The sequence below is a fragment of the Bos indicus genome, chromosome 12, assembly GCF_029378745.1.
Source record: "Bos indicus isolate NIAB-ARS_2022 breed Sahiwal x Tharparkar chromosome 12, NIAB-ARS_B.indTharparkar_mat_pri_1.0, whole genome shotgun sequence".
In the NCBI taxonomy this organism is placed as follows: Eukaryota; Metazoa; Chordata; class Mammalia; order Artiodactyla; family Bovidae; genus Bos; species Bos indicus.
In genome coordinates, this window is record NC_091771.1 from 69,993,846 (window position 1) to 70,020,266 (window position 26,421).

The 26,421-nt window shown below is 39.7% G+C and overlaps 1 protein-coding gene and 1 pseudogene across 1 annotated transcript in view; one reads left to right on the plus strand and one right to left on the minus strand.

Annotated features, from left to right (window-relative positions):
* The window catches only part of LOC109567078 (ATP-binding cassette sub-family C member 4-like), a 383,334-nt gene that overhangs the window by 164,682 nt on the left and 192,231 nt on the right, over positions 1–26,421 (plus strand). The window contains exons 9-11 of the mRNA XM_070800391.1: positions 8,994–9,095; positions 18,796–18,885; positions 23,102–23,293. Of these exons, the coding sequence (XP_070656492.1) occupies positions 8,994–9,095; positions 18,796–18,885; positions 23,102–23,293 (384 nt within the window). The remainder of the gene's footprint in view (positions 1–8,993; positions 9,096–18,795; positions 18,886–23,101; positions 23,294–26,421) is intronic.
* Positions 5,241–7,388, minus strand: LOC139176074 (glutamyl-tRNA(Gln) amidotransferase subunit A, mitochondrial pseudogene; annotated as a pseudogene).

The window sequence follows — 26,421 nt, forward strand, 5'->3', positions numbered from 1 at the left end:
CCACAGATAACATAGCCAGGAACATGGTAGCTGAGGTCAAAGGCTGTCCCTGTTCTTTGACCAGTTTTTCCTATTCAATGGTCAATTTCTTCAATTGACCCCAAGTGGGTGGTTTGGCTTTATTGGTCCTTGGAGCTGGTTCAGGGCCGTTGCTGATCATCAGTCTTGTTATCCCCATCACTGGTGGCTCTCCAGAAGGATCAATGTCAAACCATGTCCTCTTCTTTCCTTACTTTGACATGCCTTCCTGGTATCCAATGGTGTTGTCCATCATCTGAAATGACAAGAGCATAACCTCGTCCTTTCTTAAGTCTAAAGCCCTTACACCAATTGTTCATAGCATTTTCCAACCATACCAGAGTATTATCTGCAATCATTTGACCAGGAATATAATTTTCACTAAGAATGGTATTCTGAAAATGCAGTGTTACTGCTGGCGTTGTATGATCCAATTGTAAATCCAAAAAATTTAAAGTAAATTAGCTTGGGCTAATTTCTCTTTTGGTGTCATCAGTATGCCATACTTTTCTCCCCCTTTCTGTTTAAAAAACATATTTTTCAGAGTATGATGAGTGTGTTCAAGACCACAATGAGTGGTCTTGAGAATTATATGGAATACCTGTAGAATGAGAAATATTCCAATCAGATAAAAATTTTGCAAAACCATGACTCACATATGCAGGGCCATTATCAGTTTTAACATGTTTTGGTAGGCCCATGTAAGAAAGGCCTTCAAAAAACGTGAGATAACACGAGCAGATGTTTCTTCAGAATGAGCAGAAGCATAAATCATGCCCGAATATGTATCCACAGAAACATGAACAGTTCCCAAATGTCCAAAAGAAGGGACATGAGTAACATCAGTCTGCCACATATCATTGGGATAAAGGCCTCTGGGATTAACTCCTGTAGTTGTAGGAATGTGGTAACTAAGAATATATGTAGGGCAGGCAGAAACAATATTTCTGGCCTCTTATCTGGATAATTGAAATTTATTCATCAAGCCATGTATATTTATATGTGTGAGTTGATGAAATTCATAATGAGTAAGAAAAGCAATTAACAAAGAGTTGATGGAATCATTGCCCTTTGCCAATGGTCTGAGGAATATAGAATGAGATCTGATATGTGTAATGTGAAAAGGGGCAGAATGAAGCCTTACTATATTTTGTAATTGAGATAACATTGTAATAATAGATGATTTAGAAGAAGCCTTTTGTAGAGATATGGTTTCAATGATTTGTGTTATCTGTATAGCATCTTGAGAATCTGATATAATATTTAAAGCTGTAGAAACAGCCTGTAATAAGGTAGCAATAACCTCTAATTCATCTTGTTGAACAGAGGCTAGGGTAGATTGACAAACCTTTGTTGTGGGTACAGTATAATCAGCTTTGAGAGTTTTGTGTCAGTAAAATACATGGGGCATGAGCAAGAGGAATTGTTTTAGTAGTAATAGGAATTATCCACTTGTGTTTAGCAGCAATAGTAATCAAAGGTGACTTTGGAAAATGGTTATGAACCTCACCTATGAAATCAGCAATGGCAATTTGCCAATCCATACTGGTAACAAATAATCTATGGATTTGTTCATTAGTGAAAGGAAAAACAATTCATATGGATCATAACCAGAAAGTTGTATACATCTGGATCTCATTTTTGAAATAAGAAAGGAAATAAGCATTATATAAGTAGTCATTATTTTCTTAGGAGTGTGGGATAAAATTCCCCATTCAAGGATACCCTGCAGTTGTCATAATATTCCTGTAGGGGAATCTAAAGCAGGAAGAATAAGTAAAGAAATTGGAACAGTCAGATCTACTTGTTTAAGTTGTCTCTGTTGTATAGCTTGATTTACAAGATTCAATTTCTGTTTAGCCTGTTCGGTTAGTATACGGGGTCTGTTTAAATCAGATTCTCCTTGCAGGATTTGAAATATATGTGTTAAGGAATGATTGGGAATTTCTAAAGATGGTTGTAACCAATTTATATCTCCTAAATAATTTCTTAAAATCATTTAAAATTTTCAAGGAATCAGTTTGAATTTGTATTTTTTTGTGGTTTAATAATATTTATTTGCAATATATATCCTAAATAGGTATATGGTTCCTGCTCTTGTGATTTATCAACAGCAATATATAACCCATATTCTTTTACTTTAATCTCTGTATTTAAGAAAATACATTGAAGTTCCTCAGCAGAAGGAGAAGCTAAAAGAATATCATTCATATAGTGGATAATATAAGCATGAGGGAATTGTTTTCTAATAAATTTAAGTGGTTGGGAGATGTATAATTGACATAATGTAGGACTATTAAGCATTCCTTGTGGCAATACCTTCCAGTAATATCGAGACACTGTTTTTTTTTTTTTTTTAATTATTATTAATTGATGGTAGAGTAAAAGCAAAATGGAGAGCATTAAATTCTTGTAGAGGAATAGTATAAAAACAATCTTTAAGATCAATGATTTTTATTTTCCAATTTCGTGGTATCATAGAAGGTGACGGAATGCCTGGTTGTAAAGCACCCGTAGGTTTGATTAAGCATTAATTTTTCTTAAATCAGTTAACGTTCTCCATTTCCCAGATTTCTCCTTAATAACAAAGACAGGAGAATTCCAAGGACTGGTAGTTGAAGCAATATGATTAAGAGACACTTGTTCCTCTACTAGCTGTTCAAGAGCCTGTAACTTTTCATGTGATAGGGGCCACTGGTCTGTCCAAGTAGGCTCATCAGATTTCCATGTCAACTTAAGTGCTGTTTTTTGTTGTTTGCCAGTTCAGTTAAGTTCAGTTCCGTCACTCAGTTGTGTCTGACTCTTTGCGACCCCATGAGTTGCAGCACGGCAGGCCTCCCTGTCCATCACCAACTCCTGGAGTTCACTCAGACTCATGTCCATCGAGTCAGTGATGCCATCCAGCCATCTCATCCTCTATCGTCCCCTTCTCCTCCTGCCCCCAATCCCTCCCAGCATCAGTCTTTTCCAATGAGTCAACTCTTCGCATGAGGTGGCCAAAGAAATCCCAGGGCTGATCTCCTTCAGAATGGACTGGTTGGACCTCCTTGGAGTCCAAGGGACTCTCAAGAGTCTTCTCCAACACCACAGTTCAAAAGCATCAGTTCTTCGGCGGTCAGCTTTCTTCACAATCCAGCTCTCACATCCATACATGACCACTGGAAAAACCATAGCCTTGACTAGACAGACCTTTGTTGGCAAACTAATGTCTCTGCTTTTCAATATGCTGTATAAGTTGGTTATAACTTTCCTTCCAAGGAGTAAGCATCTTTTAATTTTGTGGCTACAGTCACCATCTGCAGTGATTTTGGAGCCCAAAGAAATAAAGTCTGACACTGTTTCCACTGTTTCCCCATCTATTCCCATGAAGTGATGGGCCAGATGCCATGATCTTTGTTTTCTGAATGTTGAGTTTTAAGCCAACTTTTTCACTCTCCTCTTTCACCTTCATCAAGAGGCTTTTTAGTTCCTCTTCACTTTCTGCTATAAGGGTGGTGTCATCTGCATATCTGAGGTTATTGATATTTCTCCTGGCCATCTTGATTCCAGCTTGTGCTTCCTCCAGCCCAGTGTTTCTCATGGTGTACTCTGCATATACATTAAATAAGCAGGGTGACAATATACAGCCTTGATGTACTCCTTTTCCTATTTGGAGCCAGTCTGTTGTTCCATGTCCAGTTCTAACTGTTGCTTCCTGACCTGCATACAAATTTCTCAAGAGGCAGGTCAGGTGGTCAGGTATTCCCATCTCTTTCAGAATTTTCCACAGTTTCTTGTGATCCACACAGTCAAAGGCTTTGGCATAGTCAATAAAACAGAAATAGATGTTTTTCTGGAACTCTCTTGCTTTTTTGATGATCCAGCAGTGGCCTCCACTAAAAAGCCTGTGTATTTTGAAGAGGACTGTATCCCATATTTTCCATAATTTGTTTAGCTTGAGAAGATATAGTAAGAATTGTTACATAAGCTGTCCATTGCATCAGTAGATCTCGTCTCCATAAATTAATAGGGATATCTGCAACTAAAGGTTGTAAAGTAGCATGTTGTTGTTTGGGGCCTGAACAGGTCAAAATATTAGTACTTTTTTGAATATTTTCCATAGTTCCAATTCCTGATGCTGGGAAAGATTGAGAACAGGAGGAGAAGGGGACGACAGAGGATGAGATGCCTGGATGGCATCACCGACTCGATGCACATGAGTTTGGGTGAACTCTGGGAGTTGGTGAGGGTCAGGGAGGCCTGGCGTGCTGCGATGCATGGGGTTGCAGAGAGTTGGACACGACTGAGCGACTGAACTGAACTAAATAATGAATGATGTTGAACATCTTTTCATGTAATTATTAGCCATCTATATCTTTTCTTTGGAGAAATGTCTGCTTTGGGCTTTTGCCCACTTTTTGATTGGGTTATTTGTTTTTCTGGTATTGATTTGTACAAGCTGCTTGTATATTTTTGAAATTAACCCTTGTCAGTTCTTTCATTTGCTATCATTTTTTCCCATTCTGAGGGTTGTCTTTTCACCTGTTTACAGTTTCCTTTACTGTGCAAAAGCTTTTAAATTTACTTAGGTCCCATTGTTAATTTATTTTTTTATTTCTTTTACTGTAGGAGGTGGGTCATAGAGGATCTTGCTGTGATTTATGTCATAGTGTTCTGCCTATGTTTTCCTCTAAGATTCTATAGTTTATGATCTTATATTTAGATCTTTAATCCATTTTGAGTTTATCCATTTTGAGTTACATTCTTTTTCATGTAACTATCCAGTTTCCCCAGCAGCACTTATTGAGGAAACCGTCTTTGCCCCATTGTGTGTTCTTGCCTCCTTTGTCAAAAATAAGCGTACCAGTGATTTTGTTAGTGCTTTGGTTGCAAAGATGTAGGCGTTTTGAAAGATTTACTCCTAAGCTTACTTGTACTGTAAGCAGCGTTGTTTTTAATGATCATTTTTGCTGAATGTATCATTTTTCAGGAACAGGTATATTGTATTATAATAGAAATCCTATACTTTGTTTATACTTAGTGGATGCTAAATAAATTCTGACAGATTTTTTATAATTAACTACATCACAAGAATTTTAAAAAGTGATTTCAAGGAATGACTGTACTGACAATGAACCAAATTACAAGATCACTTGAATTGTCTAGAATATAAAAGCTTTAAAAGTCATAATAATTTGCATGGTATAGTTATTACTACTATTTTAGAGAAGCAGAGATAACGTTTAATTTTCACAGTTTGATGAACAATCATCCATTAGTTTGATAAGTTGAGTAACAGGAAACAGTACTTGTTTTTCAAACCATTTGCAAACTGTAAAAAAGCAGCTGGTCACAAAATGTACAACCATTAAACTGCAGTCCTATTGACAATCCTTGGCTTGACAGGGCTGTAGGGACACTCACCACTGGCAATTCTGCCATATTACAGTCTGTGTAAAAATATCACCCTGGGCAATTCATGTTCTGTTGTCTTCTTTGATGCACTTTGTGTATGGCACTGCCTCACTCAAGGCAGTGGAAGTTAGCAAAACATCTACTCCAGAGTTAAAAACATTCACAAAATCATTAGTAATGAGTCATCTCACTTTCTCTGCTTTGATAAAATAGTTCTCATAATTTTCTTTTAATAAGAAAGTTTCCTGAGAGGATTCTTCCCCACACCAAATAATTGAACTCTTCTTGTTTAGTTGCAGCATACATGGCTTCAGTAGACACATCAATGTTAAATCAGTGACCATATTCTAACCTATCAAATCTTGCCATATTTGATGCCACTTCTGATGTACACAGTACATGGTAGCAGACAATTGAAAACTGGTTGGGGCAGGGACACTTCAATTACTTTGGCCCCCTCAGACTCAAAGAGATTAGCAGCTTTGGACCAAAAAGATTGTACTTCACTTGACAATTCTGGTATAAGATATTCCTTTGGAATTCCTATACATCGTTTGCTCATATCTGTTAAACTGGGAAGCATAAATGGTTTTAACAGGATCTTGAATTGTGGTAGAATCTTAGAAATCCTGCCCAGCTAGTATACTCAACACATTGGTGCATCATCCACACCTCTAGTTAAGATTCTGGGCACATCATTGAATTCACCAGGGGAATGAGGCCATGACAAGAAACTAAGTCATAGCTGGATTTTAAACCAACAACCTCATAGTGGGCAGCTGGATTGCTGGTTGATCCTCTGGAATCTGGTCCTAAAGCAATGAAGCAAGTGAATGCTGACACAGCCACTGTACTCCCTCCTGAGCTTCCTCCAGTTATAAGCCAATTTGAATCCTTATTCTCACCATGAGACTTCTGCTTCCTCTTTTCTCTATATTGTTTGAATAACTCCATGGGTTTATAACTGGTCCAAAAATTCCATCTGTGCTTCTGTATCCCATAGCAGACTCATCTAAGTTTGTTTTTACCATTAACAGAGCTCCCTGATCCAACAACCTCTGTGGAATTTAAGGTGATACTTAACTTTTCAGTATGTTTGATGCACATGTTGTCTCAATGCCAGATGTGCTAAAGTTGTCTTTTACTGCAATAGGAATTTCATCTAAATTCCACAGTGAGTGACCTTATATCTTTTCTCTGATTCTTCAACTTGCTTTAAGACCACCTCTTCTGATACAGTAACTTGGTCTTCTTGATAAAGGAGAGCTATCCTTGACAGAGCTCAGTTGGAGTAACTTGGCCTTGTTCTAGTGCCACAGAAACTTCTTGGAGGGTCCAACCCAACGTGGTCCTTGTGCCCTGCCTGCCACCACCAGGGCCTGGTGACAAAGGAGGAAGAGGAACAGTTGTTCTTTTGAAGTAGAAGGTGTTTATCAAATTTGTAGCTTTATGGCACAATAGATAAGGGTGTCAAGGACTTGAAGGCTATTTATGAGGTTTAGGGTAGTAGGTTACTATTCACGTCCATTTCCTTTTTCGAACATCATCACATGTTTGTTTCAGTTGCCCCCTGTGTTGGTTAAGATTCTGTGCCTATAGGTCCTAGAATTACGCATGGCAAAGCCACTTTTCACAGAAATATAGTTTGTTTTTCACTCATGCAAGAAACCTTGTAAGGCTTTGTATCTGTTTTCTGGGGCTGCCATGACCAAGTACTACAAACCAGATGTTAAAACAATAGAAATTTACTGTTTCCCAGTTGTGGAGGTTGGAAGTCTGAAATCAAGGTGTCAGCAGGGTCACTGATCCCTCTGAATTCTGGTCACAGGGAGAATCTTTCTTTGCCTCTTCTAGATTTTGGTGGTTGCAGACAAACCTTGGGTTCCTTGGTTTTTAACTGCCACCACTCCAGTTTCCGTTTTCTTCAGGTGGCTGTTTTCTGACTGTGTTTGTCTCCTTATAAGGACATCAGTCATATTGGATTTAGGGCCAACCTGACTCCAGTATGATTGCATATTAATCAGACCCTAATTCCAAATTAAGTCATGTTTTGATGTAACTGGAGTTCCTAGATAGGACTTCAGTGTATCATTTGGGAGAGGGATATAATTTAACCTGTAACAAGCTCCATGGCTAGTATGATCCTCCATGATGTTAAATGCATTGACCTTGACCATGCTGGCAGCCTCCAAGGCCCAGGCCATGGGGTGGAGAAAGAGCCTGGTTGTTGTCACCCTCCACTGACCTGGATTTAGTCACGTGGCTGCTCCTATTTGCTCAGAAGGCTGGAGAGAGAGAGGGCCTCTTTTCAGGTTGTCATGTGGAGCTAAAATCCAAGGTTTTGTTAGCATGGAAGAAAGAGAGCAAGAAAGAGAGGACAGCCAGTAGTCTCTGCCACATGTTCATAGTACTTGGGGTTGGGGGTGGGAGTGGTCTCAGTTGTTCATTTTCTTTCCCACTGTGTCTTTTCTCATTGAATTATTTTTAGCATTTAAAGGGTAAGAGGGAGTTTCCTGTATATGATTATATTAGATTTCTAATGATTTTCAAGACTTTATTTTATTCAGCTAAATTGCACTGAATAGTTCCTATTAATAATTGTGCAGAAAATAGCAAGAAGTGGAAGATGTGATCATTCTGTTGAGGAGGAGAGGACTTTGACTAAGGAGCAGAGACAAGTGTTTGTCAAAAGATGCTTGTGAAAAGTAAGAAAGAGATAGCGACTTAATAGCATTATCTTTTAAGAATGATGATTTTAATGATAGTTAATGACAACCAGTGATAGGGATTTGATACACAGGAGGAGGAAAGCAGAGTAAGGCTTTCATTCGGAGTTTCTTCCAAAGGTCTTATGTTCCCAGCCTGTCCTTTGCCACCTGACTGCTGAAGGCCTGGGAATGACCTTCCTCTCTGTGTTCCCAGCAGTGTTGCATGGTGCTTGGAACCTGGTGGGATTCAGTAAATATTTATGAAATTATTTTCTGTCAAAACCCATTTGTATTATTAATGACACAAGAAAAATATCCCGCTTCTTGATGTGTTCAAATTTGGAGACATATTTGTTCTTTAAAGGGGAGCCAGTATACTTGTTAAGAAAGTTACAAAGATAGTTCCATGGCCTGAAACTATTTGTGTGTGTGTGTGTACCTATATACACACTGTAAGCTATATGTGTATACTGTATGTACTATACTATATGCTATAATACTTTATACTACAGATTATTTAGTATTTCTAATGACCTAACATTGGACTCACCTGGTGGCTCAGATGGTAAAGCATCTGTCTAGAATGTGGGAGACCCTGGTTCGAGCCCTGGGTTGGGAAGATCCCCTGGAGAAGGAAATGGCAGTACACTCCAGTACTACTGACTGGAAAATCCCATGCACAGAGAAGCCTGGTAGGCTACAGTCTATGGGGTTGCAAAGAGTCGGACACGACTGAGCGACTTCACTTCACTTCAATGACCTAACATAATGAAATACAGTTTTAAAATATATTGCAAATTTCATGGAAGCAATTATTTTGCTTGTGCTTTGTTCCTACAGTTTAAACAATCTGTGTTTTTCCTTTTTCTGTAGAACTTTCTGTTACTTGATGAGCTACCACAGTGTGATCATCAGCTGCCATTAGATGGTAAAACAGTTGTGAACGTGCAAGATTTCACTGCTTTTTGGGATAAGGTAACAAATCCTTAATTTCACAATTGTGACTGCTAAAGGACAACTGTAACATAGATTTATTGGAGGATTTTGAGATTTTACACATGATACAAAATGTGACTTGCCCATTTACTATGGAAGTATGTTATAAAAATTCTGAATCAGGAATGAGGTTTACAATTAACAGAGGTTAAAAATAAAGATGGTTGTTTTGAGGCATTAGCCTGTAGTCTTCCTGGTCTACCACCTCCCCAATTAAGGTCTTTTCCTTGCCTCAAAACCTTGTCTCTCAGATTCATTACCTGTCATGCAGTGAGCAGAGCAAGGTTGGACTCGGTAAAAATTTGGCTTAGTCAGCCAGGAGCCTTGCTGCTTGTGGCTAGCCGACATCAATCAGGGAATACTGGAGCAAGACCCTAGCAGCTGCTGGGATCATTTGTCCTGAGGTTCTTTCCTTCAAGATTCCCTGAATGGGTACTGGCTTCCCTCAGCTTGACAATTGAGACAAGGAACTGACAAACTTCTAGAGTCAACAGACTTGATTTCGGTTGTAGGGTAAGTCTACCCAATTTGATAGCTGATTCAACCGGTTCACTTGTCTTGTGTGTCGTTTTGTGTTAAGAGCTGACAGGCTTGATTTTGAAGGGTAAGTCGCTCCAATGTGCACACCGGGAACATTTTTTCCCCTCAATCTGGGCTTTTCCTTTACAGGACAAGCTAATTTGGTTGGGTACCTGTTTACAGAGGGGAGGTGTTGTTGGACTCTACCCTGAACCAGTTCATTGGGAAGTAGTTCTCATGGGGCAAGCCCACCATAGCTCATATGTAGGGTACATTTATTTACCTGATTTGGGAACTGGTTCAGTTGGAACCGGTTCATTTGGGAGCTAGTTCTTGTGGGAGTGGGTAACCTAGATAGAATTAGTCCATTTGTTTTATAGGGTAAATTTATTTACCCTGTTGGTGGCCAGTTCATCTGTGTGCATTGATGCTGGAATCTGTCTTGTACCATTTTTGTTGGAAATTGCCTGCATCTTTTGTGTTTTGGTGTTTTGTGTTTTGCAAAAATGGGAAATATTTCATCTGTCCTGAAGGAAAGATCTTTGGGGTGCATATTGGATATGTTAAGATCAAAAGAGCAATGGCCTCTGTATGGCTCACAATTAAACAATCTGGCACTCAGAAGTGCTTTACAAAGCACTTCTTTGTAAAGAAGTATAAAGCACTTCTTTGTAAAGAAAAAAATTCCTCTCTTTACACAGGAGAGGAATGCTCTGGTAATGAACATGCCCGGGGTGGGGGTGGGGGGTTCCCTTGGACTTGAGGCATCCAATTGTAATTTCCCCTACAGGAACTCCAGAGAAAGAAATGGCAAACCACTGTGGTATTCTTGGTTGGAGAATTTCATGGACAGAGAAACCTAGCCGGCTACAATCCATGGGATCACAAAGAGTCAGACACGACTGAGAAACTAACACTTGCTAACACTAAAAATAAAGTCAGCCTGAGGCATTTGATGTATTATTATTTATCTCACTTTCAAGAGAACCTTCAAAGGGTTATCATATTTTGAACTTGAAGTAAGTGCATTTATAATATTAGAATTTGTAGAATTGGAGAGCCACAATGCTGCAGTATAGAAAGGGTTAACTAACAAATACACAATCAGTTAGAGACCAGAGACTTTGGATGCAATCAGTATATGCTTTTTGCCTTAATGTTATCAAATATCTTATTACATAGTGTGAGTGAGTGCATCTTTGCTGGGGTAGGGTGGGGCTCCTCTATGCTAAGCTTCTGGATGGTTCTGGCTACTTTTGTGGCAGCCAGGGGCAGGAGGAGAGAGCAGGTGGGCATAGTGAGTACCAGTGATTCCAAGTTGAAGGGTTGTACTGTGTGACAAGCTGACAGGAAGAACTGGTGATATCACAAAGATTTTCCCAGCACTTGGTTTATTTCTGAAATTTAGCAAATAGGAAAAACAATAGGGACCACTCTCCAAAAGGTCTCAAGTTTGCACTCCCAGTGCAACCCCATTACAGACAACTGAAAGTCTCCTCCTGCCTCCAGCTTTATAGTTCTTTGTGCATATCCTCCTGTATCAGTGTGGATTAATCAGGAGAACCTACAGCAGGGGCGAGGGGATTCCATGCAGGAAATTAGTTACATAGGAGATGAAAGAACAAAAAAGGGCAAGGCAGTGGTGGATGAGGCAGCTCAGCGATTAGCAAAGGCAGGAAGCTGCTCCCAACCCAGGACAGGAAGGAGTTAGGGAGGAGACACCTCTACCAGAGGGTCTCCCCTCCAGATCAGAGTCCGGGAGCCTGGCTGCTGCCAGAGTGGGGACCACAGGGCAAATGTCCAGACTCTGTAGACTCCTCCTGTCTTTCATGCCTGTGACTCTGTTGTGCCACCTGCATTGTGTTCACCTACTTCTGACTCAGCACCTTTCATCTCCACCAGCAAGACAGTAGTATGTTCTATATAAATATATAGAAAATATATAAACCACATCCCTACACCTTTTGCACATGGGAACTCATACAAGGTGGCTGACCTACCCTACCTTAATAGAATAGATTTGCCTCCTGCTTGGTATTTTTTGTCATAATCCACTTGAAGCATTTATGGAAAGCACCACTAAAATTCCATTATGATGTTAACTTTATGTGAATGTTGACACATACTTTGTATGTTGTTTTTCAGTTGCTAAGTTGTGTCTCTTTGTGACCCCATGGACTGTTGCTCACCAGGCTCCTCTGTCTGTGAGGATTCTCCAGGCAAGAATACTGGAGTGGGTTTCCATGCCCTCCTCCAGGGGATCTTCCCAACCCAGGGATCAAACCTCGGTCTCCTGCATTGCAGGTGGATTCTTTACCTTCTGAGCCACCATTTGACAAATTACCAAATTTCTCTTATATCAAACTATGCAACATTATAAACTAAGATGTTTTGTTTTTCTTCAAGAACTTCCAAGAACATGTTCTTAGACTTCTGTACAACTTGCATAATTGTACAGAACACTCTATTGTGTTGTCCTGGACTTGCCTATGGAAAGACTGCACCTTGGCAGAGTCATTAGAAGTTCAGTTCAGTTCAGTCGCTCAGTCGTGTCTGACTCTTTGCGGCCCCATGAATCGCAGCACGCCAGGCCTCCCTGTCCATCACCAACTCCCAGAGTTCACTCAGACTCACATGCATCGAGTCAGTGATGCCAGCCAGCCATCTCATCCTCTGTCGTCCCCTTCTCCTCCTGCCCCCAATCCCTCCCAGCATCAGAGTCTTTTCCAATGAGTCAACTCTTCGCATGAGGGGGCCAAAGTACTGGAGTTTCAGCTTTAGCATCATTTCTTCCAAAGAAATCCCAGGGCTGATCTCCTTTAGAATGGACTGGTTGGATCTCCTTGCAGTCCAAGGGACTCTCAAGAGTCTTCTCCAACACCACAGTTCAAAAGCATCAATTCTTTGGTGCTCAGCTTTCTTCACAGTCCAACTCTCACATCCATACATGACCACTGGAAAAACCATAGCCTTGACTAGATGAACCTTTGTAGGCAAAGTAATGTCTCTGCTTTTCAATATGCTGTCTAGGTTGGTCATAACTTTTCTTCCAAAGTGTAAGCGTCTTTTAATTTCATGGCTGTATGCACCATCTGCAGTGATTTTGGAGCCCCCCAAAATAAAGTCTGACACTGTTTCCACTGTTTCCCCATCTATTTCCCATGAAATGATGGGACAAGATACCATGATCTTTGTTTTCTGAATGTTGAGTTTTAAGCCAATTTTTTCACTCTCCTCTTTCACCTTCATCAAGAAGCTTTTGAGTTCCTCTTCACTTTCTGCCATAAGGGTGGTGTCATCTGCATATCCGAGATTATTGATATTTCACCCCTCAGTCTTGATTCCAACTTGTGCTTCTTCCACCCAGTGTTTCTCATGATGTACTCTGCATATAAGTTAAATAAGCAGGGTGATAATATACAGCCTTGATGTACTCCTTTTCCTATTTGGAACCAGTCTGTTGTTCCATGTCCAGTTCTAACTGTTGCTTTCTGACTTGCATACAAATTTCTCAAGAGGCAGGTCAGGTGGTCTGGTATTCCCATCTCTTTCAGAATTTTCCACAGTTTATTGTGATCCACACAGTCAAAGGCTTTGGCATAGTCAATAAGGCAGAAATAGATTTTTTCCTGGAACTCTCTTGCTTTTTCTATGATCCAGCGGATGTTGGCAATTTGATCTCTGGTTCCTCTGCCTTTTCTAAAACCAGCTTGAACATCTGGAAGTTCACGGTTCACGTATTGCTGCAGCCTGGCTTGGAGAATTTTGAGCATTGCTTTACTAGCGTGTGAGATGAGTGCAATTGTACGGTAGTTTGAGCATTCTTTGGCATTGCCTTTCATTAGTAGTTAGGGGCTGTCAAGTTAGGTCATGGGTGAGAGGGCCCTTGGGAGGGAGAAAGGCAAAGACATTAGAAGTTTTGAAGAGAAACTAAGTCTTAATGAAGCCTCTGCTGGGTTGGGAGGCAAAAGATAGACATGAGCTCTAACTGGCTCCTCTGGACAGCCAGGTGGACAGGTTGGAGATGGTCTCATGGACGCAAGTCTCATTCATGAAATGATGGGAATTGATCTCAATCTCTAATCTTTAAAGTATATTTGGGGGTATCTCTAAATCTCCACAGGGCAGGGGTTTCAAACTGTTTTCACACAGAGTGGGGACTCAGCTGATGATCTTTGTTGAGTCCGTGGTCCCCTGAGCCTGAATAACCAAGAGGGAACATACCCAGGACCCATGGGCTGTCGAGTGCTGCCCCCTTCTGGTTGTGGCAGAGCAGTGCTTGATCCCGAAGCCTGAACTGGGAGGGAACTCTGTGTGGCCTTGATAGACTTTGAGATCTGCAGACAGGAATCTGATGTTTGTATTTTGTAGTCTTAACCAAGTGAAAAGTAGTAAAATAGGAACCCTAAGTGTCAGGCAAGAAGAAAGGTGTGGATAAGCTTAAAAATGTTTCTCATGTATTAAAATTTAGTTTCTTCTTGATCAGTTCTGTTCAGAGGCTCAGTCATGTTGGACCCTTTGTGACACCATGGACTGCAGCATGCCAGGCCTCCCTGTCCATCACCAACTCCCAGAGCTTGCTCAAACTCATGTCCATTGAGTCGGTGATGCCATGCAGCCATCTTATTCTCTGTCGTCCCCTTCTCCTCCTGCCTTCCTTCTTTCCCAGCATCAGGGTCTTTTCCAGTGAGTTCTTCCCATCAGGAGGTCAAAGTATTGGAGCTTCAGCTTCAGCATCAGTCCATCCAATGAATATTCAGGACTGACTTCCTTAGTCTGGTTGGATCTCCTTACAGGCCAAGGGACTCTCAAGAGTCTTCTCCAACACCACAGTTCAAAAGCATCAATTCTTTGGTGCTCAGCTTTCTTTATAGTTCTCACATAAACTCTCACATCCATACATGACTACTGGAGAAACCATAGCTTTGACTATATGCATCTTTGTTGACAAAGTAACGTCTCTGCTTTTTAATGTGCTGTCTAGGTTTTTCATAGCTTTTCTTCCAAGGAGTAAACTCTATTCTTGACACTGTTCATAATACCTATAAAATCTGGTATAATTTGATGATTAAAAGTAATTGTTGTTTTAGTAAGTGACTGTTCCATAATCAGTTCAGTTATTTCTAGAGGAATTTTTACTTAGAAGATTTTCCAAACTGTTAATTTAGATCCTGTTCCTTTAGCCTTTCAGGCATTTTGCTAATCACAGGTGATCACTCTCTTAAGAAAAAGAAAAAACTAGCAGTTATTGAGAAGTTTTCTTAATACTTAGTATATGTAAATGTATGTGTATGTATATATACACACACACCCTTAAATCTCTTTACCTTAGAACTTACAGATTACTCAGAAATACAACTTGTGAATGGCATGATGAGCGCTCTGTCATTTGCTCTTGTGTTGGATTGTACATGCTATAGCACATCTGATTTTTTTTTCTTTAAACAGAAGTACTTTGTTATCCCTGTTTAGCCAGGGCAGATTATGCATGTAATAAGTGTAAAATATAGGGGTATCACTGTAACCCATAACGTCATACTTTACATCTATTTCCTTTTTTGTTTTTGTTGGTTTTGGTGTTAAGTTAGAGCTCTAGTGAGATTAGAGTCTTGACTGCCTTTTGCAGGAAATTTTTTTATGGTTGGCTAAAAAAGTTTCTTTGGTTTTTAAGTAAAAATAAAAGACATAGTTTTAATTTTCACTAAGAACTTTTCAATTTTTCACAATTTTGGGTTGAATTTTTATTTGCTATTTGCCAAAGAATGCTCTAGTACTCTTGCCTGGAGAATCCTAGGGACGGAGGAGCCTGGTAGGCTGCCGTCTATGGGGTCACACAGAGTTGGACACGACTGAGTGACTTAGCAGTAGCAGCAAAGAATGCTCAATCTACTGCACAATGCACTCATCTCACACACTAGTAAAGCAATGCTCAAAACTCTCCAAGCCAGGCTTTAGCAATACGTGAACCATGAACTTCCAGATGTTCAAGCTGGTTTTAGAAAAGGCAGAGGAACCAGAGATCAAATTTCCAACATCCACTGGATAATGGGAAAAGCAAGAGAGTTCAGCTTTATTGACTATGCCAAAGCCTTTGACTGTGTGGATCACAAGAAACTGTGGAAAATTCTGAAAGACATGTGAATACCAGAAAACCTGACCTGTCTCGTGAGAAACCTATATGCAGGCCAGGAAGTAACAGTTAGAACTGGACATGGAACAACAGGCTGGTTCCAAATAGGAAAATGAGTACATCAAGGCTGTATATTGTCACCCTGCTTATTTAATGTATATGCAGAGTACATCATGAGAAACGCTGGGCTGGAGGAAGCACAGCTCGAATCAAGATTGCCAGGAGAAATATCAATAACCTCAGATATGCAGATGACACCACCCTTATAGCAGAAAGTGAAGAGGAACTAAAAAGCCTCTTGATGAAAGTGAAAGAGGAGAGTGAAAAAGTTGGCTTAAAGCTCAACATTCAGAACACAAAGATCATGGCATCTGGTCCCATCACTTCCTGGCAAATAGGTGGGGAAATAGTTGAAACAGTGTCAGACTTTATTTTTTGGGGCTCCAAAATCACTGCAGATGGTGACTGCAGCCATGAAATTAAAAGATGCTTACTCCTTGGAAGGAAAGTTATGACCAACCTAGACAGCATATTGAAAAGCAGAGACATTGCTTTGCCAACAAAGGTCCATCTAGTCAAGGCTATGGCTTTTCCAGTGGTCATGTATGGATGTGAGAGTTGGACTGTGAAGAAAGCTGAGCACTGAAGATTCATGCTTTTGAACTGTGGTTTTGGAGAAGACTCTTGAGAGTCCCTTGGATTGCAAGGAGATCCAACCAGTCAATCCTAAAGGAGATCATTCCTGGGTGTTCATTGGAAGGACTGATGCTGAAGCTAAAACTCCAATACTTTGGCCACCTCATGTGAAGAGTTGACTCATTGGAAAAGACTCTGATGCTGGGAGGGATTGGGGGCAGGAGGAGAAGGGGACGATAGAGGATGAGATGGTTGGATGGCATCACCGACTCGATGGACATGAGTTTGAGTGAACTCCTGAAGTTGGTGATGGACAGGGAAGCCTGGCATGCTGTGATTCATGGGGTCGCAGAGTCGGACACGACTGAGCGACTGAACTGAACTGAACTGATTACCATGTAAATATCATTAACTGCTAGGAAAAGTAGTGTGTAGTGTTCACTTTTTCTTTTTTTCATGAAAGTTCCTCCTACCCTTCTGAAATTTATCCATTTTCATTTGATTAGTTTATGTATATAAATCCATCAATAATTCTTTCCTTATTCAGCTGCTTGTCAGTACTATTTTCTATGTGGACAAAGGGCATGGGTAGTCTTCCTAGCATAACTTTTCCTGGAGCCCTCTCTCAGAGTTCTTGTTGCTCTGGTTGATTGTCACCAAGAACTTCATTGAACAACATACTCACTGTTTTGTTCCACTACCTTCTGCCATTTTCCAGGGAACTGCATAATTCCATCTTTTCAAAATTTTTTGATTTTTTTTGAGCAAAGAACTTTTCCAGATACCTTTTACAGTTTTCCAGGGAATTGAATTTTTTCCATTAAGAGAATTTTGTAAAGACTGAAATAAATGGAAGTCCAAAAGTACAATGTCTGGTGAATATGGGGGATCAGTCAGAACTTCCCAGCCAATCTGTAACAGTTTTTTGCCTGGTCATCAAAGAAACATGCAGTCTTGTGCTATCCTGATGGGAGATTATGCATGTTCTGTTGACTAATTCTGAATGCTTTTCATAGAGAGCTACTTTCAGTTGATCTAATGGGAGCAGTATTTGTTGGAATTAATCATTTGGTTTTCCTGAAGGAGCTCATAATAGAGCATTCCATTGCAATACCACCATATACACAATATCACCTTCTTTGGATGAGGACTGGCTTTTGGTTGTGGTTGGTGCTGGTGCATTTCACTTGCCCACAATCTATTCTGTTCCACAGTATTGTACAGTATCCATTTTTCATCACCTGTCACAATTTGTTTTAAAAATGGAATGTTTCTGTTACGTTTAAGTGGAGAACTGTGTGCAGAAATATGGTCAAGAAGGGTTTTATTTGCTTAACTTCTGTGAAACTTAAATATCAAGGTGATTAACATAACCAAGCTGGTGCAAACGATTTCCATTCAATACTTTGCATGAAATATTTGAATACTTTGAGTTGTCAGCTGGTATAGCGTTGTTTGTTCTTGATGTCTTGATGTAATCTCTATCAACTTCAACTGGCATACCTAACAGTAGAGCATTGCCCAAAAAGAAATATCCAGCACAAAACTTTGCAGGCCACTTTTGACACATTTGATCAGTCATAGCACATTCTCCATACACTGCACAAATCTTTTTCTGCATTTCAGTTGCATCTTTTTAAATAGTAAAGCAAAAAAAAAAAAAAAAGTAAAACATAATGTGCCAAAAATGTTGCTTTTCAATTTTAATATTAAAATGGCTACACAAAAATTCACCAATTTTAAAAAGTTTTTTAAAATGCATGCTGATATGACAGCTGTCATAATACAATCTTAATGACATTGTTAATGCTACTAGAGCCATCTTACAGATAAAACTGAACAGACTTTTTGGCCAACCCATATTGAGAATGACTTCTTTATATAAAGTGCTCCTTTGCTTTCTGAGCATTACTGAGATTCTTTCTTTATCAAGTGAAAATGGAGAGATTAGTGGAGATTCAAATTATTTAAAGGGCCAAGTCTGCCATATACCTATGTAGCTCCCTTGTGGAGATTAATGAGATATAGTTAATTAAAGCCAAGGGTCATAATGAAAACTTATAAATGATTAGAAAACTTCACATACTGGATACTCTATAAAGTATATTATTTTAATAAGTTAACATGCATCATGAAGTTTTCACTTCATGTGGGTGCCTTGTCATTTCACCTACTTAAAATCTGTGGGTGTCTAAAGGCAACTAAAGCTGCCTGAAACTCCCGAAGAGATATGATTGGATGAAAAGGCCTCCAGGACAGGATGTCTTAAAATAGGCTGGAGAAAAATGTGGGTTAATTTGCATATCAATGTATATTATATTATTTTCTCCATTTTCTGTAGCATTTGGCATACTTTATTGAAATGGATATGTTTTTATAAACTTTAATTTGCAGGAATTAAGAACCCCAACCCTACAAGGCCTTTCCTTTACTGTCAGACCTGGTGAACTGTTAGCTGTGGTTGGACCTGTGGGCGCAGGAAAGGTAAGTTGTGGTGCCTTTCGGCAGCTTGATGCAACACTACAGTCCCTATTAAATTCTCAGAGTTGAGCCCAAAGCTGTGTGTACAATGTTTTTTTTCTTTTTTTTTTTTCAAACAGGATAGTTTATTGAAATTGAATAATAGTAAAATAATTACAGTGAAACCCATCTCTGCATTGCCTCAGTTTTGGCACATCCGTCTTGATTCTCAGAAAGTTTTACGTGTACACATGTGTGTTGATTCCTTAAAATTTATAATGTCATATAAGAGATATTTGGTAAGGATTACAGTGATTGCCACGAAACTTACTGAGAAGAGCATGGAGAAGCCTGCCATAGCTTTCTCATGGGCACAGGAGTCCTGGACAGACCCAGGGACCTTCTGAGCCAAAGTGTAAGTTCATTCCACAGAGGGATCTATAAAGATTTACCCTCTTGAGAAGTTTTCGTTGATCTTCACATTTGTGAAATCTCCATGATGATTATAGTCCATATCTTTCAGCTCATTAAAAATACTATTCTATTGTCCTAGGTTTACATTGTTTTAATAAGTCATCCATGGTCATTCTTTTTTTTAATTTATTTTTCAATTGGAACATAATTGCTTCACAATGTTGTGTTAGTTTCTGCTGTACAACAACATGACTCAGCTGTAAGTATGTGTGTGTATATATATATATATATATATATATATATATATATATATCCCCTCACTTTTGAGCCTCCCACCCACCCTCCCCCCATCCCACCCTTCCAGGTCATCACAGAGCACTGAGTTGAGCTCCTTGTGCTGAGCTGTGCTTAGTCACTCAGTTGTGTCCACCTCTTTGCTACCCCATGGACTGTAGCTTGTCAGACTCCTCTGTCCATGGGGATTCTCCAGCAGGAATTCTGGAGTGGGTTGCCATGCTCTCCTCCAGGGGATCAAACCCAGGTCTCCCTCCTAAAACAAGAACAATATGATGTTAGGAAGTGTTCTAATTTCATTATTTTACATGTAGCTGTCCAGTTTTCTCAGCACCACTTATTGAAGAGGCTATCTGTTCTCCAATATATATTCTTGCCTCCTTTGTCAAAGATAGGGTGTTCATAGGTGCATGGGTTTATCTCTGGGCTTGCCATACTATTCCATTGATCTGTATTTCTGTTTTTTTGTGCCAGCCCTGTACTGTCTTGATTACTATAGCTTTGTAGTATAGTCTGAAGTCAGAGAGCTTAATTCTTCCAGCTCTGTTGTTTTTTTTTTTTTTTTCCTTCTCAAGATTACTTTGGCTCTTTGGGGTCTTTTATGTTTCCAAACAAATTGTAAAAATTTTTGTTCTAGTTCTGTGAAAAATGCTATGGGCAATTTGACAGGGATTGCACTGAATCTGTATATTGCTTTGGGTACTATAGTCGTTTTCACAATATTGATTCCTACATTCCAAGAACACAGTGTATCTGTTCATGTCATCTTTGATTTCTTTCATCAGTGTCTTACAGTTTTCTTCATTTTGGTCTTTTGTCTCCTTAGGTAATTTTTTTCCCTAAGCATTTTATTCTTTTTGATACAATGATGAATGGGATTATTTCCTTAATTTCTCCTTCTGACTTTTTGTTGCTAATAACACAATTATTTTTTCCTTTGAGAAAGATCTTTATTAGTTTTTTTGGCAGGAAGACAGAACTTTCCTTCAGCATCCATTGCAAGAATGTCTGCCTCTGGTTTGCTTCTTTGTTTGTTTGTTTGTTTTTGCTGCACCTGTGAGGTATGTGGGATCTTACTTCCCCAACCAGGGATCAAAATCATGCACCGAGCAGTGGAAACACAGAGTGTTAACCACTGTACTACCAGGGAAGTCCTGCCAGTGGTTTCTTATTGGGGAAGGACTTTTCTTTGACTTTTCATGCTGCTATAAGGAAAACAGTTTTAATTAGATGTATCTAGAACAGCATTTATCTAGGTGTGTTCCATGGAACATTTATTTTGCAAGATTTCATGGTCACACAGATCTGGGTAAATGCACATTATGTTTTCCTTCTTGGTGCTTCATGTTGTACAGTTGGAAACAGCTTGTTGGGAATTTGGACATCTTATTAAAGGAAACTATTTATGTGACAGCTGTTCAGGATGGACAGAGACATGGGGACTTCCTTTTCATTACAGTGGCCCCTCCATGAAGTCTGCAGGTTGCAAAGGCTCTTCCAGGAAGCTCTGAGCATTTCCTCACGTAACTTGACTTGGTCTCATCAGTGCACGTGTAGTAAAGGTGCAGCCATGTGCTGGAGCAAAATATTTGGATGTGAGCAAGACCCTGATGCCCCTGCCCTCCAGAGGCAAGCAGGGTCCTGGGTGAGACCGATACGCAGGCAGATTATTTCAGCTTAGTGTGATGTGGATATACACATACCACATCTATGTGTTGTTAAACATTTGAAGTAAATATGCAGCTGTCAGTTCAGCTCAGTTGCTCAGTTGTGTCTGACTCTTTGTGACTCCATGGACTGCAGCATGCCAGGCCTCCCTGTCCATCACCAACTCCCGGAGTCCACTGAAACTCATGTCCATTGAGTTGGTGATGCCATCCAACCATCTCATCCTCTGTCGTCCCCTTTTCCTCCTGCCTGCAATCTTTCCCAGCATCAGGGTCTTTTCAAAAGAGTCAATTCTTTGCATCAGTTGGCCAAAGTATTGGAGCTTCAGCTTCAGCATCAGTCCTTCCAATAAATATTCAGGACTTATTTCCTTTAGATGGACTGGTTGGATCTCCTTGAAGTCCAAGACACTCTCAAGAGTCTTCTCCAGCAGCACAGTTCAAAAGCATCAATTCTTTGGAAATCAGATTTCTTTATAGTCCAACTCTCATATCCATACCTGAGTACTGGAAAAACCATAGCTTTGACTAGACAGGCCTTGGTTGTCAAAGTTATGTCTCTGCTTTTTAATAAGCTTTCAAGGTTGGTCATAACTTTTATTCCAAGGAGTAAGTGTCTTTTAATTTCATGGCTGCAGTCACCATCTGCAGTGATTTGGGAGCCCCCCAAAATAGTCTGTCACTGTTTCCACTGTTTCCCCATCTATTTGCCATGAAGTAATGGGGCCAGATGCCATGACCTTGGCAATGGCAACCCACTCCAGTACTCTTGCCTGGAAAATCCCATGGACAGAGGGGCCTGGTAGGATGCAGTCCATGGGGTCGCTAAGAGTCGGACACTACTGAGTGACTTCACTTTCACTTTTCACTTTGATGCATTGGAGAAGGAAATGGCAACCCACTCCAGTGTTCTTGCCTGGAGAATCCCAGGGATGGGGGAGCCTGGTGGGCTGCCATCTCTGGGGTCTTACAGAGTCAGAAATGACTGAAGTCACTTAGCAGCAGCAATGGGACCAGATGCCATGACCTTAGTTTTCTAAATATTGAGTTTTAAGCCCACTTTTTCACTCTCCTTTTTCACTTTCATTAAGAGGGTCTTTAGTTCTTCTTCATTTTCTGCCATAAGGGTAATGCCATCTGCATATCTGAGGTTATTGATATTTCTCCTGGAAATCTTGATTCCAGCTTGTACTTCATCCAGTCCAGCATTTCTCATGATGCACTATGTATATAAATTAAATAAGCAGGGTGACAATATACAGCTTTGACATACTCCTTTCCCTATTTGGAACCACAGCTATACTTTGAAAGAACAAAATGTGGAAATCTAGATGTGAGATGTGCACTCAAGAGAGTGATGATTTCCTTTAGGATGGTCTTTTGCTCTTTGGACACAACTCACTTCAGAATTCTTTTAATAATAATCTTTGGATATATTGTTCACATGTAGCTTTTTAATAATAAGTGTTTGTCAAGTAAAGGATACCTGGATACAGGAAGAACTACTTGAAACATTGGATACATGAAATACACATCCTGCTGCACTGCTGTGCTAGTTAAGAATGTTTAACTTTCTTAGCTAGACTTTTCTGAGTATAATTTTTTATTTGGGGGAAAATTCTGAGCAGTTTAGGTTGTTATAGTATTATATTAATGTTTCTTATCAACCATTAGTAGTACGTGGACCAATGGGGTTCTTTTCTTTTCTTTTATTTTTTTCGCAATTGCCAGGGATCTACTTCATCCTGTTATAAATGAAAGGGTTCTATAATGTACCAAGGGCAACGGTGGGGTCTGCTGTACTACGGGTCTTGTTCTATCCTGAGTGCTGCCTGTTCACATGTGTGTGTTGCCATCTGTTTCAGTCATCACTGTTAAGCGCTGTGCTGGGGGAGCTGCCCCCAAGCCAGGGACAGGTCAGCGTGCACGGGAGGATCGTGTATGTGTCTCAGCAGCCCTGGGTGTTCTCAGGAACTGTGAGGAGTAACATTTTATTTGGGAAAAAATATGAAGAAGAACGGTATGAAAAAGTAATAAAGGCTTGTGCTTTGGAAGAGGTGAGTAATGACTTTTGAGTTGCATATACTTAAATTTCAAATAATGATAGTGTTGGTTTAAACTACAGAGTTTATTAAAGTTTTGTTTCAAATTTTGAAAGGTTTCTGGGTAAATATACACATGTAACCCAGCTGTTTCAATGGCCAATGTGATAGCAGCACTTACAGAAATGCCTTTAGAAAGTAGTGGGTGGTTGTTTAATTTTATAAGGTTTTATTCACTTTTTAATTTCTTTCTTTAATGAATGATTACAAAAATTTACAGAAATAGTATAGTATAATGAACTCTCATGTACCACCCCCAGCTTTAGCCAAGATCAGCTGGTGGCCAGTTTTGCTGCATCTCTACCCCTGACCCCTGCCAGCCCCACACCCACCCCAGAGTATTCTGAAGCAGATCCTAGACATCAGGTTTGTTCATCTGTAAACATATCATTAGTTTTCTCTACAAGATAGGATAGCCTTTGGGAAAAAATTGCCACATTATTTTACCTGAAAAATAGCTCAAATACTTGAATATCATCAAGCTTCTAGTCTGTGTTTTTTTTTTTTTTTTAATTAATTAATTTATTTTAATCAGAGGCTAATTATTTTACAATATTGTAGTGTTTTTGCCATACATTGACATGAATCAGTCATGGATGTACATGTGTTTCCCATCGTGTCCCTCCCTCCTACCTCCCTCCCCATCCCATCCCTCAGGGTCATCCCAGTGCACCAGCCCTGAGCACCCTAAATTATAAATCGAACCTAGACTGGTGATTTGTTTCACATATGATAATTTACATGTTTCAATGCCATTCTCCCATATCATCCTGCCCTCGCCCTCTCCCACAGAATCCAAAAGACTGTTCAATAAATCTGCATCTTTTTCACTGTCTTGCATACAGGGTTATTGTTACCATCTTTCTAAATTCCATATATATGTGTTAGTATACTGTATTGGTGTTTTTCTTTCTGGCTTACTTCACTCTGTATAATAGGCTCCAGGTTCATCTACCTCATTAGAATTGATTCAAATGTATTCTTTTTAACGGCTGAGTAATATTCCATTGTGTATATGTACCACAGTTTTCTTATCCATTTATCTGCTGATGGACATCTAGGTTGTTTCCATGTCCTGGCTATTGTAAACAGTGCTGTGATGAACACTGGGGTACACGTGTCTTTTTCAATTCTGGTTTCCTTGGTGTGATTGCCCAGCAGTGTGATTGCTGGGTCATAAGGCAGTTCTATTTCCAGTTTTTAAAGGAATCTCCACACTGTTCTCCATAGTGGCTGTACTAGTTTGCATTCCCACCAACAGTGTAAGAGGGTTCCGTTTTCTCTGCACTCTCTCCAGCATTTATTGTTTGTAGAATTTTTGATAGCAGCCATTCTGACTGGCATAAGATGGTACCTCACTGTGGTTTTGATTTGCATTTCTGTGATAATGAGTGATGTTGAGCATCTTTTCATGTGTTTGTTAGCCATCTGTATGTCTTCTTTGGAGAAACGTCTGTTTAGTTCTTTGGCCCATTTTTTGATTGAGTCGTTTATTTTTCTGGTATTGAGCTGCATGAGCTGCTTGTATATTTTTGAGATTACTTCTTTGTCAATTGCTTCATTTGCTATTATTTTCTCCTAATCTGTGTTTACATGTTGTTAATCATATCATTGAGGAATCTCTTTCACCATTGTTGAAATCAGACTCTGTATGAGGTCTGTCCATTGTACTTGGTTGATGCCTTCTTGCTCCATTTCAGTCTCTAGGTTTCCCTCTCCACTTCATTTTTGACTTGTAGTTTATTCTTTAAAGAAAATCAAATGCTTTAACATTTCCTTTTAATACTGCATCTTTTACTATGGAGAGGTTGTTTTCAGGAATGGCACTGAGTTTCACAGGAAATGGCAAGATGAAATGTTTAACTGTATATTGGGGTATAAATTAGTGAATAATGAAAACTAAACCTACCTGATAGGAGAATATCATTTGGCAAAAAAAAAAAAAAAAGAAAGAAAAATTTAAATACTGGTAAATACTATGTTACTCTCTTGGGTTAGAAAAATCAGTGAATAACAATGTTAAAGGGCTTCCCCTGGGGTCTATAAGGTGCAGTCTGGACATCTGATTTCTTTTATATTGTGAAGAAAAGGATGGGACAGACTTTCAAAGTTGTGGGGTTGAAGGCTTCAGACCCACTTTCTGAGGAAATAGTAATTTTGCTTGAGCAATGGCTTGAGTTTCATAGATTATATCAGGTGAGTACCATTTTATGATGATGTGGACAAACAAAATTGCTTGTTTAACTGTCTTATTTCTTTCTCCTGGGTTATTGTTAATGGATGATTGTGCTTTTGCAGAAATGATGTCGTTAGCAGTAATGAACTAGATTTTTATTAAATGACATACTTACTGTGTAAGAAAATAAGAGGGAAAGCAAATGTAAGACAGTGAGACAATAGCTCTCATTTATTGAGTCCATGTGCCAATCTGCTTTCTGTCTATCACTCACACATGTACACATATACATACATAAAAAAAATACGAGTTATGAATCTTTTACCAGTGTCTTTGATGTTACCACCTCATTTTATAGTTGGTAAAACTGAGTCTTGGTGAGAAGAAATGACTCACCTCAATACTGGCAGCTCAGGTTCGGAGCTGTTTCAGCAGCACTCTAGACTCCACAGTGCCATGCTACCTTTCAATTGAGGAAGTTTATAAGGAACAACTTATTTAAAAAATTGGGTGATTTATGAAAGTGGGATGGGAAATAAATAGATTTCGGGCATTTCATAAGAAACAGGTTAATAATTACCTTAATCAAGTTGAGTTTTTGATGTCCAGATCAGGCTCCAAAGACCCAGGCCACTGTGCGGCTGTTTCTTTTATGACCTTGCCTTTCTGGTAAAGCTCAGCATTATCTTTTGCCCCACACTTGAGCATCTCTGAAGAGCAGGTACTGGGACAGTGGCTGTCATTCAGTATTTCCGATGGGAGCTGATGCTTTGCTGCAGCCACATGGGGTGACTGGACCAGTAATGTGGGCGGTGTCCTGGGGCTTCACCCAGCCTAGGGCATGTGTGCAGCACAGACCCTGGTGGGAAGGGGACCTGCAGGACCGGGCTGCACAGTGATTCTTCTG